Raw genomic sequence first — 18,058 nt, 5'->3', positions numbered from 1 at the left:
GTTAAGATCTATGGGCCGGACATAGATCTTCCTGAGAATCTGTCTCCAGGGATGATTTTAAATGAAACAGGGAGATACCCATGTGAGACATGTAGATCAGGAGAGCTGACTGTCAGTCATTACATGTTTCACACTGGTAACAACTGCTTTCATTTGAAATAAGCTTTGGGTACAGATTCTCACAGCAATCAGTGTCCAGCCCATAGATCAAACTAGATCATTTACATATAAGAAAAATATATATTTTTCTGGAATAAGACATTGGATCACAGATATTAAGCTATCATTTTATTCAGCTTCCTATGACCTGCAGGAGGGTTGATCCTACAGACAGATTCCCATTAAAGAGGACTTGCTAATCCTTTTTACACTTCAGTTTTTGGCATTATTATTTCCTTTTTTATTGAAACCATGATGTATATGATAAATTAATTATGATCTGTGTGACTGATGTTTTTTGGGTGGGGATCAGTCAAATGTCCATAAGGCATAATTTTCTTTTTTCAAATTGCTTCACACAATGCTAGGACACTACACTATTGAAGCCTAATAAAAAAGTGCTAACACAAGTGTGATTGTGGTCTCAGTAAATTATTCTCAATGAAGCGATAACTCGAGCTTCTGTTATTGCAACTCTGTGTTGTGAGGTTCCTCTATCATTCCTCTTGAATGTGCATGAGTAAATTGATAACTGTGTCTTGCCATTTTCCTATGATTTTAGGATATGGCCTAAAGTATGAAAGAAGATCTAGTGTAAGCCTTGACCAAGCTAGCGGTTTGGATGTCCACCAGCAGAGCACTGAGTGTTAGCCTGAGATTACGCATCTACGTTTCACGGTTCTAGGGTGGTCCATGATCTGTAGACTGGTTGTAGATCAATTGACCAGAACTCAACATATAAGATTACGAGATTGTTGAGTTTGGGTCAGGAGACCTGTGGATGATCAGAACGTCATGGTCTGTATTCTGACTGTGAAACCGGCCTTACTTGTTCCTTTTAGGTCACAATTCAATGAGTCAGTATAACGTTTATAAATAGGAAATAGGGAAGGATATAAGAACAGAAAGGTGATCGCAACGCATGTTTAAAGGTTACACAATGCAAAATTAAATTATTGTATATTTACACACATCTATTGCAGAAATCTGGGGGTTGAGGCATGTGCACGTGTTCATCATTACCTTTTGCATTAGATAACTGCAATTTCCAGGTCAGAGTTCTGAGTGTGACTGGTATGGGCTGATTTAGAAGAACATGTAATTTTACCTTCATGCATGGTCTGCTTTCTAATATGCTGATCTAAATAAATAAATATTAAATGTGAAAAAAATGTAACAGAAACAAATTACATTTGTTTGTAAAATGTAGTAGCCGTATAGCAATCTTAAATACTTTCATTTTATAACTTGGAAGATTCTTGTAATTAAGCTTTTGTAGAAAGTTTTGTAGAGCTTGATATTGTCTAAAGTTTTATTATTTCAAAGGGTTGATATTGACTTACGATCAATATTGATATAGGATTACTACTTCCAATAGGTGGCAATAGAGTTCAAGTCCTGTTCCTCTCTAAAGAGACAATTTGCATATTTAATTTTCCAGAGGATCATGCAAGGTATTTTTATCTCCTCATACTGGCATGCAAGACCTGACATGTCACTCTCCACAAGGAAAAACCTTACCCCTTAAATCCCAGTCTTAGGCCGGCGTCACACTAGCGAGCTTTACGGACGTATGAGCGCAGAAAATACGTCCAGAAAATACGCATTGCACACGGCCCAATAATTCTCTATGGCCCAGCTCCTATCTGACGTATTTTACGAATCCGTATTATACGGTCTTGTACGGCCGTAGAAAATCCCAGCATGCTGTGTTTCTCACCGTATTGCGCAAAAAAAAAGCCAATGAAAGTCTATGGGGGTGAGAAAAATATGGATTACACACGGACCAGCAGTGTGACTTGCGAGAAATACGCAGCGGTGTTCTCTAGAAAAGCCGGCAATTCAGTGCAGTGTACAGTAAAATCACACTGACAGAATAGAATAGGTAGAATAAATGTGTACACATAGAATAGATATATATATGTGTCAGTGAGACACATATATATATATATATATATATATATATATATAGAAGAAAAAAAACCAAGTCAGCACTCCCAATATAAACACGTGCAAGCTGCAAACTGCAACAAATAGATACAAAAATATCACCCAAAAATCTCCATTTTAACTGTAAGTTTTATGAAAAAAATTTTTTTGAGAAAATTTTTATGAAAAAAAATATTTTGGAGAAATGTATATTTGTCTGTGTTTTCACATGGCTGATTCATGTACATGTGCTGCTGTGATATTTTTGTATCTATATATATATATATATATATATATATATATATAATTCAGCGCTAGATAGCAGAAAAGCCGGTGATTCAGTTGCCGGCTTTTCCTATCTCCTTCCTAAACCCGACATGATATGAGACATGGTTTACATACAGTAAACCATATCATATCCCTTCTTTTATTACATATTCCTCTTTACTAATGTAACAAGTGTCTCTGTGTAAAATTTGGGGTCTCTAGCTATTAAATTAAAGGGTTAAATCCCGGAAAAAATTGGCGTGGGCTCCCGCGCAATTTTCTCCGCCAGAGTGGGAAAGCCAGTGACTGAGGGCACATATTAACAGCCTAGAGAGGGACCATGGTTATTGCCCCCCCCCCCCCCCCGGCTAAAAACATTAACGCAATGTGACCCTAGCCTTATTAGACTATGTCCTGCTGTTTCCTTATAATGAAGGTTTTGTCACCAGGAGATAATTACTGCCAGGACTGATGCTTACTTGAGCCCTGGTCCGACCACGACCCCTCCTCTGATAAGCAGCTCATTGTCAATATACAATGTACATACAGAATCTGGTTGAGGTGAGTTAGCTTTTTGAGCTCTGCTACATGCTAAGTGTAAGAACTCTAAGGGTACCGTCACACTATGCGATTTACCTACGATCACGACCAGCGATACGACCTGGCCGTGATCGTTGGTAAGTCGTAGTGTGGTCGCTGGAGAGCTGTCACACAGACAGCTCTCCAGCGGCCAACGATGCCGAGGTGCCCGGGTAACCAGGGTAAACATCGGGTTACTAAGCGCAGGACCGAGCTTAGTAACCCGATGTTTACCCTGGTTACCAGCGTAAAAAACAAACAAACAGCACATACTTACATTCCGGTGTCTGTCCCTTGCCGTCTGCTTCCCGCACTCACTGACTGCCGGCCGTAAAGTGAAAGCACAGCACAGCGGTGACGTCACCGCTGTGCTCTGCTTTCACTTTACGGCCGGCAGTCAGTGAGTGCGGGAAGCAGACGGCAAGGGACCTGACGGACACCGGAATGTAAGTATGTACTGTTTTTTTTTTTTTTACATTTACGCTGGTAACCAGGGTAAACATCGGGTTACTAAGCACGGTCCTGCGCTTAGTAACCCGATGTTTACCCTGGTTACAAGGGAACGCATCGCTAGATCGGTGTCACACACACCGATCTAGCGATGACAGCGGGAGATCCAGCGACGAAAGAATGTTCCAAACGATCTGCTACGACGTACGATTCTCAGCAGGATACCTGATCGCTGCTGCGTGTCAGACACAGCGATATCGTATGGATATCGCTGGAACGTCACGAATCGTACCGTCGTAGCGACAAAAGTGCCACTGTGTGACGGTACCCTTAGGGTATGTGCAGATATTTTATATGTATTAGAACAATAAAACTGACTCTTATATATAATAAACTTAACTCTTAAAAAAATGTTAAGAGTTGCAACTGATGAATGTCTGCAGTAGAGTCAATAATCCTTTAACTGTGCTACTGAACTGTCACTATATTTTCCAATATGCAATAATAAGGTTTGCAGTTTTTGTACAAAATGCCAGTCCCTTACTTTTTATGTGAATAAAACCTATTCTTTCCTTCTACTTTTGCAGGAAAAAGAACAAGTTTCACCTACCACTCCATCCTGAATATGAGAAGACACCACTTCTGACGGCCTTCTTGGAATGTTGCCATCTTGTTGTTCTTGAGCAACATAACTGAGTATATTTTCTTCCAAGCTGGAGCTGATCCGAGCTGAAAGTTCATTGTAAATGGCACCTGGAAGTGAGAGAATTCCATCTGTGTCTATAGATTTTTGTCTACCATTTTTAGAAAAAAAAAATGATCAGGGTAATTTTTATAGATGATACGTCTACCTTTTCGACTTCTAAATTATTTTATAGCAATTTCCCAAATGGTGCTGATTAGTGTAGGCATCCTAAGTGAGTGCAAGGGTGTATTCAGACATCAATTTTTCAAGTACAAGTTCTACCTACTTTTTTAACGAAAAGCACTTGCACCTATGAATGTCTGTATAGCTGTTAAATTTTCAGTGTATTTTTACACATCAAATGGTCTACACAAAAGTACAGCGACATGTCCAATTTCCATTGTCTAGGATCAAACTTGCCAATGCAAGTTTACAGGCACTTGAAAGAAATACAGCAGTAAAATACCATCTGTATGCTATCCGTTTTTCATAGACGGTTTCATAGAAGAAATTGAGAAATTATCATCCTTTTTTTTTTTTTTCCATCCGAGAAAAAACTGATGAAGTTTTGACCAAGCACTTATGACACTTGGACTAATATTCTTGTACATAGAGCCTATGTGAATACTTATGATGGCGAAGTACCCTAACTAACAGGAGGGTGCGTCCTTTATGTGGTATCTCCATCATTTGTTGAGATTGTTCCATATTATTTTATTATGTACCCTCATTCATTTTTGCAAGCATACTATGAGTGATCATCAGTGGTATTGATTTGTTTCATGTATTTGAGTATCAGTATGCTGGCATGGACAATAGCATTAGTATCTGTTTAGATTTGTGCGTTTGGTTTCTCTGCTGAGCCTTCGGCTTATTAGTTGAATAATTGTTTTGGAAGTATAAGAAACCAATCTGTCCTAAACACTATTGTTTGATCTCTTGATTAATAATCAACCTATTGTCTGATTAACGATTGGTTAATGCACATGTTTGGTTTTTATGTGTTGTGTCTTGTTATTTTTAATGGATGTAATAAATGTTATGTTTTAGGTTCCCTTTTTGCTATTTACTTAAATACTTTGTGGGCAACCCCCTTTTCCTAAAGCTTGGTTGGCTTTCAACCCTTTGCTATTTTTATACTTATTACAAAATAGAATACAATCCCTGATAGTCAGATAATGGACAGCAGTGCTTTTGCTTGTATGACAGTTATTGGGGATGAGTGAACGTACTCAGTGATATTCAGATATCACTCAAGTATCTGGGTGCTCGGACGTGCTTGGCACTTTGAGAGCATTAGCCGATGCTGGAATTTGAAACTCAAATCCCTGGCCCGCATGTTTGGCACCTTTTACACAGCCAATAAAGATGCACAGTCATGTGTGATAATGGGCGTAACTTGGTGACTGCTGTGAAGCTTGGCAAGCTCACACATGTACCATGCTTGGCACACGTGCTCAACTTGGTAGTCCAGCGGTTTCTGAATATATGCCCAGTTTCGCTAGAGCTTCTGGTCAAGGTATGCCATGTCAGTGACCATTTATGCGAGTCAGCTACAGCTGCCGCCGCTCTGGCACTGCTGCAGCAGCACATGCAAGTGACAGCTCACCGACTGGTGTGCAACGTCACCATATGTTGGAACTCAACACTGCACATGGTGGCAAGGCTTTTTGAGGCCGGTTGTGGAATACCAGCTCCAACATGTCTGTCAGTATTCTGGTTAGCCTCTGCACATAACAACTGAAGAGTGGGCATGGATGTCTGACATTTGTGCAGTTCTCTCAGACTTTGAGGACATCACAAAGATGGTGAGCATCGATGATGCCATAGTCAAAGCAACAATCACGCTTCTGTCTCTACTTAAACAGTCAATTCTCACAATTAACCATGAAGCTATATATGTAAACAGGTGGAGATGGAGGAAGACATGAGGCAAGAAGATACTACCCAGCCTCATCTCATCTGCTCAGCGCGGATTGGGTAACAATGAAGAGGAGGAGGAAGAGGAACAGGAACTGGCTGATACTAGTTGGCTGGCTAGTACCTATCCAAGCTTCGTCCCATCTTTCCTACCTGGATGGGCAGAGGAGCAGAATGAGGTGGAAGAAATGGAGGAGGAGGAGATGGAGTGTAATCATCATGGTGGAAATAGGGAAGTGTTGGCTGTAGGGACCTTGGCACATATGGCAGACTTTATGTACCACTGCCTTTCGTGTGACCCTTGCATTACATTCATCTTGGCCAAGAAAGAGTACTGGTTGTTCACCCTGCTAGACCCAAGCTGCAAGGAGAACCTTGAATCTTTCCTTCTTCAAGCAGAGAGGTCTACTAAAATGGTGCTATAGCAGAAGGCCAAAAAATTCCCATCAGACAATGCTATAGGCAGGGGGCAAGCTTCCTTGCCCAACCAAAGAGGGGAGGTGAAGGAGGCACATACCATGTACAGCAAAGTCAGGGGTACCCTGTCAAAGGCCTGGGCCAATTGCATTACACCCTCCCAGCATCCAGGCCCTGATAACCGGGTAGTTTTTAAAGATGGTCCAACAATTCCTGGCCGAGAAAACTAGCGCATTTCCTAATTTCTCTGTGACCATCAGGTATTGGGTCTCAAAGCTGGACACCTGGCATGAGTGGTCCCTCTATGCCTATGCCTTTTTTGTGCAGCCCTGCGGCTAGCGTCTTGTCTGAGTGGGTTTTAGTGCCGCCGAGGGGGTGGGGGGTGTCATGATTCCAATGGCAGGGAATCACAAAAGGACAAGCACCAACGAGCTCTAGGGTGATGGAACCTGAGCTGAACGCGACCCTAAACCTGAACACACAAATAACAATAGCCGGGGAACGTGCCTACGTTGATCCTAGACGTCTCGCACCAGCCGAAGATCTAACTTCCCCTATTAGAAGAAACACAGACCTCTCTTGCCTCCAGAGAAATACCCCACAGAAATAGCAGCCCCCCACATATAATGACGGTGAAATGAGAGGAAGGCACATACACAGTATGAAAACAGATTCAGCAAAATGAGGCCCGCTAAAACTAGATAGCAGAGGATACAAAAGTAAACTGCGCGGTCAGCAAAAAACCCTTCAAAAAACCATCCTGTAATTACTTGAACTCATGTTCCAACTCATGGAACATGAGGAGCAATTACAGCCCACTAAAGCAACCAGCAGCAAAGAGACAATTATATGCAAGCTGGACAAGACAAAAATAAAGCAAAACGTGGAACAAGAAAATCAAAACTTAGCTTGTCCTGAAGATTACTGAAGCCAGAAGCTGAGGTAACAAAACACTCTGATAACCTTGATAGCCGGCGGGGAAATGACAAGAAAGCCCGGTTAAATAGGAAACTCCCAAATCCTAATAGATCAGGTGGACACCAGAGACAGCAGAACACAAATCACCCAGTACCATCAGTAACCACCAGAGGGAGCCCAAAAACAGAACTCACAACAGTACCCCCCCCTTGAGGAGGGGTCACCGAACCCTCACGAGAACCACCAGGGCGACCAGGATGAGCCCTATGAAAAGCGCGGACCAAATCATCAGCATGAACATCAGAGGCAACCACCCAAGAATTATCCTCCTGACCATAACCCTTCCACTTGACCAAATATTGGAGTTTCCGTCTGGAAACACGAGAATCCAAGATCTTCTCCACAACATACTCCAATTCTCCCTCCACCAGCACCGGAGCAGGAGGCTCAAGCGAAGGAACAACAGGTACCTCATACCTCCGCAACAACGACCGATGGAACACATTATGAATAGCAAACGATGCCGGGAGATCCAAACGAAACGACACAGGGCTAAGAATTTCCAAGATCCTATAAGGACCGATGAACCGAGGCTTGAACTTAGGAGAAGAGACCTTCATAGGAACAAAACGAGAAGACAACCACACCAAGTCCCCAACACGAAGTCGAGGACCCACGCGGCGACGGCGATTAGCAAACTGCTGAGCCTTCTCCTGGGACAACTTCAAATTGTCCACCACATGACTCCAAATCTGATGCAACCCATCCACCACCATGTCCACTCCAGGATAATCAGAAGGCTCCACCTGACCAGAGGAAAAAACGAGGATGAAACCCCGAATTACAAAAGAAAGGAGAAACCAAGGTAGCAGAACTAGCCCGATTATTAAGGGCAAACTCTGCCAGCGGCAAAAAGGTAACCCAGTCATCCTGATCAGCAGAAACAAAACACCTCAAATAAGTTTCCAAGGTCTGATTAGTTCGCTCCGTCTGGCCATTCGTCTGAGGATGGAATGCAGACGAAAAGGACAAATCAATGCCCATCTTAGCACAGAACGTCCGCCAAAATCTAGACACAAACTGGGATCCCCTGTCAGAAACGATGTTCTCCGGAATCCCATGCAAACAAACCACGTTCTGGAAAAACAGAGGGACCAACTCAGAGGAGGAAGGCAACTTAGGCAAGGGTACAAGATGAACCATTTTAGAAAAGCGGTCACACACAACCCAGATGACGGACATTTTTTGAGAGACCGGGAGATCCGAAATAAAGTCCATGGAAATGTGCGTCCAAGGCCTCTTCGGGATAGGCAAAGGTGACAACAATCCACTGGCTCGAGAACAGCAAGGCTTAGCCCGAGCACAAACCTCACAAGACTGCACAAAAGAATGCACATCCCTCGACAAGGAAGGCCACCAAAAAGACCTGGCCACCAAGTCTCTAGTACCAAATATTCCAGGATGACCTGCCAACGCAGAAGAATGGACCTCGGAGATGACTCTACTGGTCCAACTATCCGGAACAAACAGTCTCTCAGGCGGACAACGATCAGGTTTACCCGCCTGAAACTCCTGCAAAGCACGTCGCAAGTCTGGGAAGACGGCCGACAAAATCACCCCATCCCTAAGGATACCAGTGGGCTCAGAATTTCCAGGGGAGTCAGGCACAAAACTCCTAGAAAGAGCATCCGCCTTCACATTCTTTGAACCTGGCAGGTATGAAACCACAAAATTGAAACGAGAGAAAAACAGTGACCAACGAGCCTGTCTAGGATTCAGACGCCTGGCAGACTCAAGGTAAATCAGATTTTTGTGATCAGTCAAGACCACCACACGATGTCTAGCACCCTCCAGCCAATGACGCCACTCCTCAAATGCCCACTTCATGGCCAAAAGTTCCCGATTACCCACATCATAATTCCGCTCAGCGGGCGAAAATTTTCTAGAAAAGAACGCACATGGCTTCATCACCGAGCAATCGGAGCTTCTCTGTGACAAAACCGCCCCCGCTCCATTCTCAGAAGCATCAACCTCAACTTGGAAAGGAAACGAAACATCAGGCTGACGCAACACAGGAGCAGAAGAAAACCGGCGTTTAAGTTCCCGAAAGGCCTCCACAGCCGCAGGAGACCAATCAGCAACATCAGCACCCTTCTTAGTCAAATCCGTCAAAGGCTTAACAACACTAGAAAAATTAGTTATAAAACGACGATAGAAATTAGCAAAGCCTAAGAACTTCTGCAGACTCTTAAGAGATGCAGGCTGCGTCCAGTCACAAATAGCCCGAACCTTGACGGGATCCATCTCAATAGTAGAAGGGGAAAAAATATACCCCAAGAAAGAAATCTTCTGGACTCCAAAGAGACACTTTGAGCCCTTTACAAACAAGGAATTAGCCCGCAGGACCTGAAACACCTTCCTGACCTGCTGAACATGAGACTCCCAGTCATCAGAAAAAAACAAAATATCATCCAAATACACAATCATAAATTTATCCAGATATTCACAGAAAATATCGTGCATAAAGGACTGGAAGACTGAAGGAGCATTAGAAAGTCCGAAAGGCATTACCAAATACTCAAAATGGCCCTCAGGCGTATTAAATGCGGTTTTCCACTCATCACCTTGCTTTATTCGTATAAGATTATACGCACCCCGAAGATCAATCTTAGTGAACCATTTAGCCCCCTTAATGCGAGCAAACAAATCAGTCAACAAAGGCAAAGGATACTGATATTTTACGGTAATCTTATTTAAAAGACGATAATCTATACAAGGCCTCAAGGACCCATCTTTTTTGGCCACGAAAAAAAAACCTGCTTCCAAAGGGGACGAAGATGGACGGACATGTCCCTTTTCCAAGGACTCCTTAACATAATCCCGCATAGCAGTATGCTCTGGCACTGACAGATTGAACAAACGACCTTTAGGAAATTTACTACCAGGAATTAAATCTATAGCACAATCGCAATCCCTGTGAGGAGGAAGCGAACTGAGCTTAGGCTCCTCAAAAACATCCCGATAATCAGACAAAAATACAGGAACCTCAGAAGGAGTAGATGAAGCGATAGAAATCGGAGGTGCATCATCATGAAACCCCTGACATCCCCAGCTTAACACAGACATTGTTTTCCAGTCGAGGACTGGATTATGAGTTTGTAACCATGGCAGACCAAGTACTAGAACATCATGTAAATTATACAATACCAGGAAGCGAATCACCTCCTGATGAACGGGAGTCATACGCATGGTCACTTGTGTCCAGTACTGAGGTTTATTCATAGCTAAAGGTGTAGAGTCAATTCCCTTCAAAGGAATAGGGACTTCCAGAGGCTCAAGACTAAACCCACATCGCTTGGCAAATGACCAATCCATAAGACTCAGGGCAGCGCCTGAATCTACATAGGCATCGACGGAAATGGATGATAATGAGCAAATCAGAGTCACAGACAGAATGAACTTAGACTGTAACGTACTAATGGCAACAGACTTATCAACCTTTTTTGTGCGTTTAGAGCATGCTGATATAACATGAGCTGAATCACCACAATAAAAGCACAACCCATTTTTCCGCCTATAGTTTTGCCGTTCACTTCTAGACTGAACTCTATCACATTGCATTGTCTCAAGTGCCTGTTCAGAAGACACCGCCAAATGGTGCACAGGTTTGCGCTCCCGTAAACGCCGATCAATCTGAATAGCCATAGTCATAGACTCATTCAGACCCGTAGGCGCAGGGAACCCCACCATAACATCTTTAATGGCCTCAGAAAGGCCATCTCTGAACTTTGCAGCCAGGGCGCACTCATTCCACTGAGTAAGCACTGACCATTTCCGAAATTTTTGACAATATATTTCTGCTTCATCTTGCCCCTGAGAGAGAGCTAATAAAGCTTTTTCAGCCTGAATCTCCTGGTTAGGTTCCTCATAGAGCAAACCCAATGCCAGAAAAAACGCATCCACATTAAGCAACGCAGGATCCCCTGGTGCCAATGCAAATGCCCAATTTTGAGGGTCACCCCGCAGGAAAGATATAATAATCTTAACCTGCTGAGCAGGGTCTCCAGAAGAGCGAGATTTCAAAGAAAGGAACAGCTTGCAATTGTTCCTAAAATTCAGAAAACTAGATCTATCTCCAGCAAAGAACTCTGGAATAGGAATTCTAGGTTCAGACATAGGAGCATGTACAACAAAATCTTGTATATTTTGAACCTTAGCAGCAAGATTATTCAAGCTGGAAGCTAAACTCTGGACGCCCATGATAAACAGCTAAGGTCAGAGCCATTCAAGGATTAAGAGGAGGAAAAAAAAAAAAATCAGCCTGGCTGCAATTAAGGCTAGGCAGCAACCTCAGAGGAGAGAGAAAAAAAAAAAACTTCCTCAGACTACTTTTCCTCCTACTTCAGCCCAAACATTTTGGCCGGCTATACTGTCATGATTCCAATGGCAGGGAATCACAAAAGGACAAGCACCAACGAGCTCTAGGGTGATGGAACCTGAGCTGACCGCGACCCTAAACCTGAACACACAAATAACAATAGCCGGGTAACGTGCCTACGTTGATCCTAGACGTCTCGCACCAGCCGAAGATCTAACTTCCCCTATTAGAAGAAACACAGACCTCTCTTGCCTCCAGAGAAATACCCCACAGAAATAGCAGCCCCCCACATATAATGACGGTGAAATGAGAGGAAGGCACATACACAGTATGAAAACAGATTCAGCAAAATGAGGCCCGCTAAAACTAGATAGCAGAGGATACAAAAGTAAACTGCGCGGTCAGCAAAAACCCTTCAAAAAACCATCCTGTAATTACTTGAACTCATGTTCCAACTCATGGAACATGAGGAGCAATTACAGCCCACTAAAGCAACCAGCAGCAAAGAGACAATTATATGCAAGCTGGACAAGACAAAAATAAAGCAAAACGTGGAACAAGAAAATCAAAACTTAGCTTGTCCTGAAGATTACTGAAGCCAGAAGCTCAGGTAACAAAACACTCTGATAACCTTGATAGCCGGCGGGGAAATGACAAGAAAGCCCGGTTAAATAGGAAACTCCCAAATCCTAATAGAACAGGTGGACACCAGAGACAGCAGAACACAAATCACCCAGTACCATCAGTAACCACCAGAGGGAGCCCAAAAACAGAACTCACAACAGGGGGGGTTGGACAGACAGGTGCTTTCACCTGTCAACAGAAAGTGCTGTTAGGCTCAATTTGATAAACCAACTTTTCCACAACACAAGATGGCAGCAGCACATAAAATGGTTTTAATCTTCAATATTTGAATGAGGCCTGCCAGTTGTTGCCTTCAAGGGTCTATGGCTAACTGGATGACCCTACTTATGTTTTTTTCCTGCAAAGCCTTTATGAGTGTAGGAGTACATTAACTACACTTTGAAATTATGTATGACCGCAAGCTGTTGACTTCAGGGGTGTATGCATGACCCTCCTTATAATTTTTTTTTATGGCTTTGCACTGTGTGGATGTATGGATAACCCTGCTTGTAATTGTTGGCAGTGCATAGCCTTTATGAGTCTAGGAGTATCACTACATAACAGTTTGAACAGAATGTGTATGAGGCCCTCTTTTATCTCTAATACATAGTGTATCTGACTCCCTCTTTTCTTACATCACATTTTGGCAGTTCTTGCTTCCTTCATAAATTACACTGAAATTTCCAATATTTCAATAAAAATTTAAATTTTAGTTTACTTAAATTATTATTATTATTGTCAGGCCTTAAAGTGGAGTAAAAGTGTGACACTATTTCTCTCAGCAGCAATCTGGGAGTCAGAGATTCTTCCAGGGGTCTTCCCCATGCTGTTCTTCTTCCATTCAGCACTTTTCCATAAATTTCATCATTTTTACTGCCCCCCAGATCTCCTTGTAGGGTCTGCTGGAAAAATGTTCTTATTTCCCCAAGACTCCCATTGTACCCGTTACTCGAAACGAGCATCCGAGCATTAGGAATTGCTTAGTTCGAGTAACATGCATCCGAGCATTTTAGTGCTCACTCATCTCTAATAGTTATACAATTTGAGATCATTGGAGCTGTACACCTATGCAGCTACAAATAGATTGATCTATTCACATGTATATTACAATTGATCCACTCAACTGGCAGAGCAATTTGGCCTTTTGAGATACATTTAAACATAGATAATACCAATAAGGAACAGAGTTTAATTTTTATGTGCACTGTAATTAGATGTGATTTGCACTAGTTACCCATATTTTTAATTTAACATTTAAAAGTTGTTTTATTTACAATTGGTTAAAATGGGACTTTTTGTTCTTTGGCTATTGGTTTTAAAATATCAGTTAATGCCTATCGATACCATTGAGCAATTTTGATGTGATCATTCCTTTAGTTTGACATATTTGTATAATGATTGCCCGTTTATGATTTAATTTTGTTCCAGTAATCTAATTCACACATAATTCCATAATTTGACTGGGCATAAGTGGTGTCCGCAGTAATTGCTCTCTATATGTACATTTTAATATACAGTATTTAGTCATCTGTCAAGTTAGGAGAGTTACATGACGTTAGAGTGGGAGTTGTCCAACTGTTGGATATTACAGAGTTCATTTACTTGTGAAGTTACACTTTGTATTGTAAAGCTGTGTGCACATGTTGCATTTTTGTAAAGTTTTTTTTTTCTGCGCAGTTTTGTCGCAAAACCTGAAAGGTTTTTCTGATGCCAGCAAAGTGAATGAGAATCCCAAAGTCTCATGCACATGTGACTTGCAGATTTGGAGCAGATTTAAATCTGCAGTATGTAAATTCTTTCGGGCTATGTTTCCACAATGAGATTTTGGTGAGATTTACACGCTGCGTATTTTCAAAAACATGTAAGTAACCTATTTTACTTAGTAAGTACAGAACTGGTGCAAAAAATCTGCAACATCAAAAACTCACCAAAAACTCATTGTGGGAATGTAGCCTCATCGTTTTTTTTGCACATTTCACTCATACTAATCAATACAAAATAATTTGCAACAAAAACGCAAGTAAAAAAATGCAATAAAATTGCGGCAATGATGCAATTTTCCTGCCAAGCGATGCAGAAATGGTGCAGAAATTTCTGCACCAAATACTTAATGTGTGCACATATGCATACTCTTGTTATTCTTGCTTTACTCTACTATTTGCAGATCTCTTTGTCAATAATACAAACTGTGACAATGAATAGGATGCAGGTACACTGTAACTTGGCAAACAATTACTTACTATTAAAAGGTTTGTCTGATGCCTATAATGCCTGCTGTATGGTGACGCTGCAGTCACTCACCCTGATTCTGTAAACACTTGTAATGACAATTTATTCCACAGTGGTGATAGAAGCTGTGAGGCAGGGCTGCTGTCACTCACCCTGCTTCTATCACTGCCCCCTGATGATGATTCATTCCAGGGTGTTGGTAGAAGCAAATAGGTGTTGCTGCTGTCATTCACAGTTCTCACAATATTTTTCCCAGAAAATTATTGCAATTAGACATGTTTTCTTATACATATGTGTATTTCCTTTGTGTGTATTGGAACAACACAAAAAAATGAGAACAAAAAAGCAAATTGAACATAATTTCACAGAAAACTCCCAAAAAGGGCTGGACAAAATTGCTGGCACTTTTGCAAAATTGTGTGTAAACAACTTTGTTTCAAGCATGTGATGCTCATTCAAATTCACCTGTGGCAAGTAACAGTTGTGAGCAATATGAAAAATCACACCTGAAACCAGATAAAAAGGGTAGAAGTTGACCTTTGCATTGTCTGTATGTGTAAGCCATACTAAGCATATAGAAAAGAAAGAGGAGAAAAGAACTATCTGAGGAGTTGAGAAGCAAAATTATTGAACAATATCAACAATCTCAAGTCCATCTCCAGAGATCTTAAGGTACCTTCACATTAAGCGACGCTGCAGCGATACCGACAACGATCCGGATCGCTGCAGCGTCGCTGTTTGGTCGCTGGAGAGCTGTCACACAGATCGCTCTCCAGCGACCAACGATGCCGGTAACCAGGGTAAATATCGGGTAACTAAGCGCAGGGCCGCGCTTAGTAACCCGATGTTTACCCTGGTTACCATGCTAAAAGTAAAAAAAACAAAACACTAGATACTTACCTACCGCTGTCTGTCCTCCAGCGCTGCGCTCTGCTTCTCTGCTCTCCTCCTGTACTGGCTGTGAGCCGGAAAGCAGAGCGGTGACGTCACCGCTCTGCTTTCCGGCTCACAGCCAGTACAGGAGGAGTGCAGAGCACAGCGCTGGAGGACAGACAGCGGTAGGTAAGTATCTAGTGTTTGTTTTTTTTAACTTTTAGCATGGTAACCAGGGTAAACATCGGGTTACTAAGCGCGGCCCTGCGCTTAGTTACCCGATGTTTACCCTGGTTACCAGTGAAGACATCGCTGGATCGGTGTCACACACGCCGATCCAGCGATGTCAGCAGGAGTCCAGCGACGAAATAAAGTTCTGGACTTTATTCAGCGACCAACGATCTCCCAGCAGGGGCCTGATCGTTGGTCGCTGTCACACATAACGATTTCATTAACGATATCGTTGCTACGTCACAAATAGCAACGATATCGTTAACAATATCGTTATGTGTGAAGGTACCTTTAATGTTCTTTTGTCCACGGTGTGCAACATAATCAAGAAGTTTACAACCCATGGCACTATTGCTAATCTCCCTGGACGTGGATTGCAGAGACAAATTGATGAATGGTTGCACCGCAGGATACTCCAGATGGTGGATCAGCAGCCCCAATCAAGTTCCAAAGAAATTCAAGCCGTCCTGCAGGCTCAGGGTGCATTAGTGTCACCCCAAACTATCCGTCAATATTTGAATGAAATGAAATGCTTTGGCCGGAGAACCAGGAGGACCCCACTACTGACACAGAGACATAAAAAAGTTAGACTGCAGTTTGCCAAAATGTACATGAGTAAGCCAAAATCCTTCTGGGAAAGCAAATTGTGGACAAATGAGACCAAGATAGAGCTTTTTCTTAAAGCACATAATTCTACTGTTTAATTAAACCAAAATGAGGCCTACAAAGAAAAGTCAAATATGATAAAGATTTAAAGATGTTTTGGGGTTGTTTTGCTGCCTCTGGCACTGGGTACCAATGTAGGATTTTGGGTCGCAAACAGGGCCGGCGTCAGCACCCGGCGCACCCGGGCAAATGCCGGGGCCCTGGCAAGACGGGGGGGCCCAGTTGGTAGTACACGGTGACGTCAGCCGCCAGCGCGCGTCACTCACAACATTATCCACATGTCCCCCGGCGGCGCCTTGGCTGCAGGGGGGAGGGGGCACAGTCAGCTGTGTCTCTCTGATGCCATTTCGCTGGCGCCTGCCTGGCGCTGCGCAGCTGCAATAGCAGCAATACAGTCTCACCGCCGCCCGGCCCTCACCATGGATACAGAAGAGAGAAGACACTTCGTCTGGGTCATCTCTCCTTACATCCGGTCGGCGGGCAGAGAGGACAGAGAGAGAGCTGCGGTTCGGAGTTGGACCGCGCCGCCTGAAGCCTTCCCATTCCAGGCACTGGTCCAGAAACTATCCGTCCAGGCTGCGTCCACCATCCAGATGATCCAGCACAGGAGAGGACAGATCCGGACCGGCAGCGCCAAGCAGGAGGAGAAGAGGACGAGCAGCAGCTGCAGCCTGCAGTGAGGACGGTGCACCCTCTCCTGCTGTGTCCACAACGAGGGGGCCGGCGAAGCAGTGAGTACTGTCTCTGTGTCAGTCTGTCAGTGTCAGACAGTGAATCATCTTCGGTGAGGTTAAAAGAGGGTGAGGGTCCGTCCCAACTCCCAACGCTGCACTTTGCGGGGGAAAGGGGGTCCGGGGGAGGGGGGGGGGGGGACCGCTTGTGCATTATGATGAGCTACTGGACTGGAATGTTCCCATATTGTTCTAACTTCTTGTACATATCAGACATATCACTAGAATGGCATTGGCACTGAAGTTGAATACAAGCTATTTTTATTTTACATATAAAGAGCCCATATTCTGTCTGTGTCCACCAGTGCCAAAAATCATAAATGCAACATCTACATGGGCTAATAAGACCATGTTAGTATATGAATGTTTTCTAATTTACAATAAAGGTATAATTTAACCATTTTATTCCATCTTGTATTTGATCTGCAAACTCTTTAAAGTATTGGTTAGGTCAGTTTCAAGCTTCACACTAATGTAAGATAGCAAAACTAATGTGTAAGTATGGAGGAGCCAGACGATTGATGGTGGTGGAAATGTCCATCCGACATGTCTAATTTCTGACTGCTGATCCCTTCGTACTACCAAAGATAAGTCTCTAACAGAGATGTCTCAGAGAACAACGCAGTAGTTGGCCAAGCAATGCTCCTGTGTATGAGAAAGATGGCCAATATGGCTGTCAATCAAAGGATCAACCGAAGCATTGTTCCGCGGCGGCGGCCGGCCGGGGGAGTGGAAGTAAGCGCTATAACTACTGAGTCAGTGGTGGAAGTTATGACTTAGTAAATGTGAATCTAATGTATTCAGCCACCTGTGATACTCGTACAGTCTGCAGCTTTCATGTTTGTTTTTTTTGTAACAGATTTAAATCGTGAACTGAAAGTCTGAAAGTAACATCTGTGCACATATACATCATGGTTCGCCGACAGTGTAGACTCACGGGCTGTGCGCTATATCCTGCGTGGGCTGTGCGCTATATCCTGCGTGGGCTGTGCGCTATATCCT

The 18,058-nt window shown here is 43.1% G+C and overlaps 1 protein-coding gene across 1 annotated transcript in view; it reads right to left on the bottom strand.

Annotated features, from left to right (window-relative positions):
• Window positions 1–18,058, bottom strand: part of LOC138672764 (uncharacterized) — a 143,877-nt gene that overhangs the window by 107,720 nt on the left and 18,099 nt on the right. Inside the window, exons 3-4 of the mRNA XM_069761099.1 lie at window positions 3,995–4,137; window positions 1,183–1,300 (exon numbers count right to left, since the gene is read on the bottom strand). Of these exons, the coding sequence (XP_069617200.1) occupies window positions 1,183–1,300; window positions 3,995–4,137 (261 nt within the window). The remainder of the gene's footprint in view (window positions 1–1,182; window positions 1,301–3,994; window positions 4,138–18,058) is intronic.

The sequence above is a fragment of the Ranitomeya imitator genome, chromosome 3, assembly GCF_032444005.1.
Source record: "Ranitomeya imitator isolate aRanImi1 chromosome 3, aRanImi1.pri, whole genome shotgun sequence".
Classification (NCBI taxonomy): domain Eukaryota; kingdom Metazoa; phylum Chordata; class Amphibia; order Anura; family Dendrobatidae; genus Ranitomeya; species Ranitomeya imitator.
The sequence above is the reverse complement of the archived record's forward strand: the minus strand, read 5'-3'. Positions and strand labels throughout refer to the sequence as shown.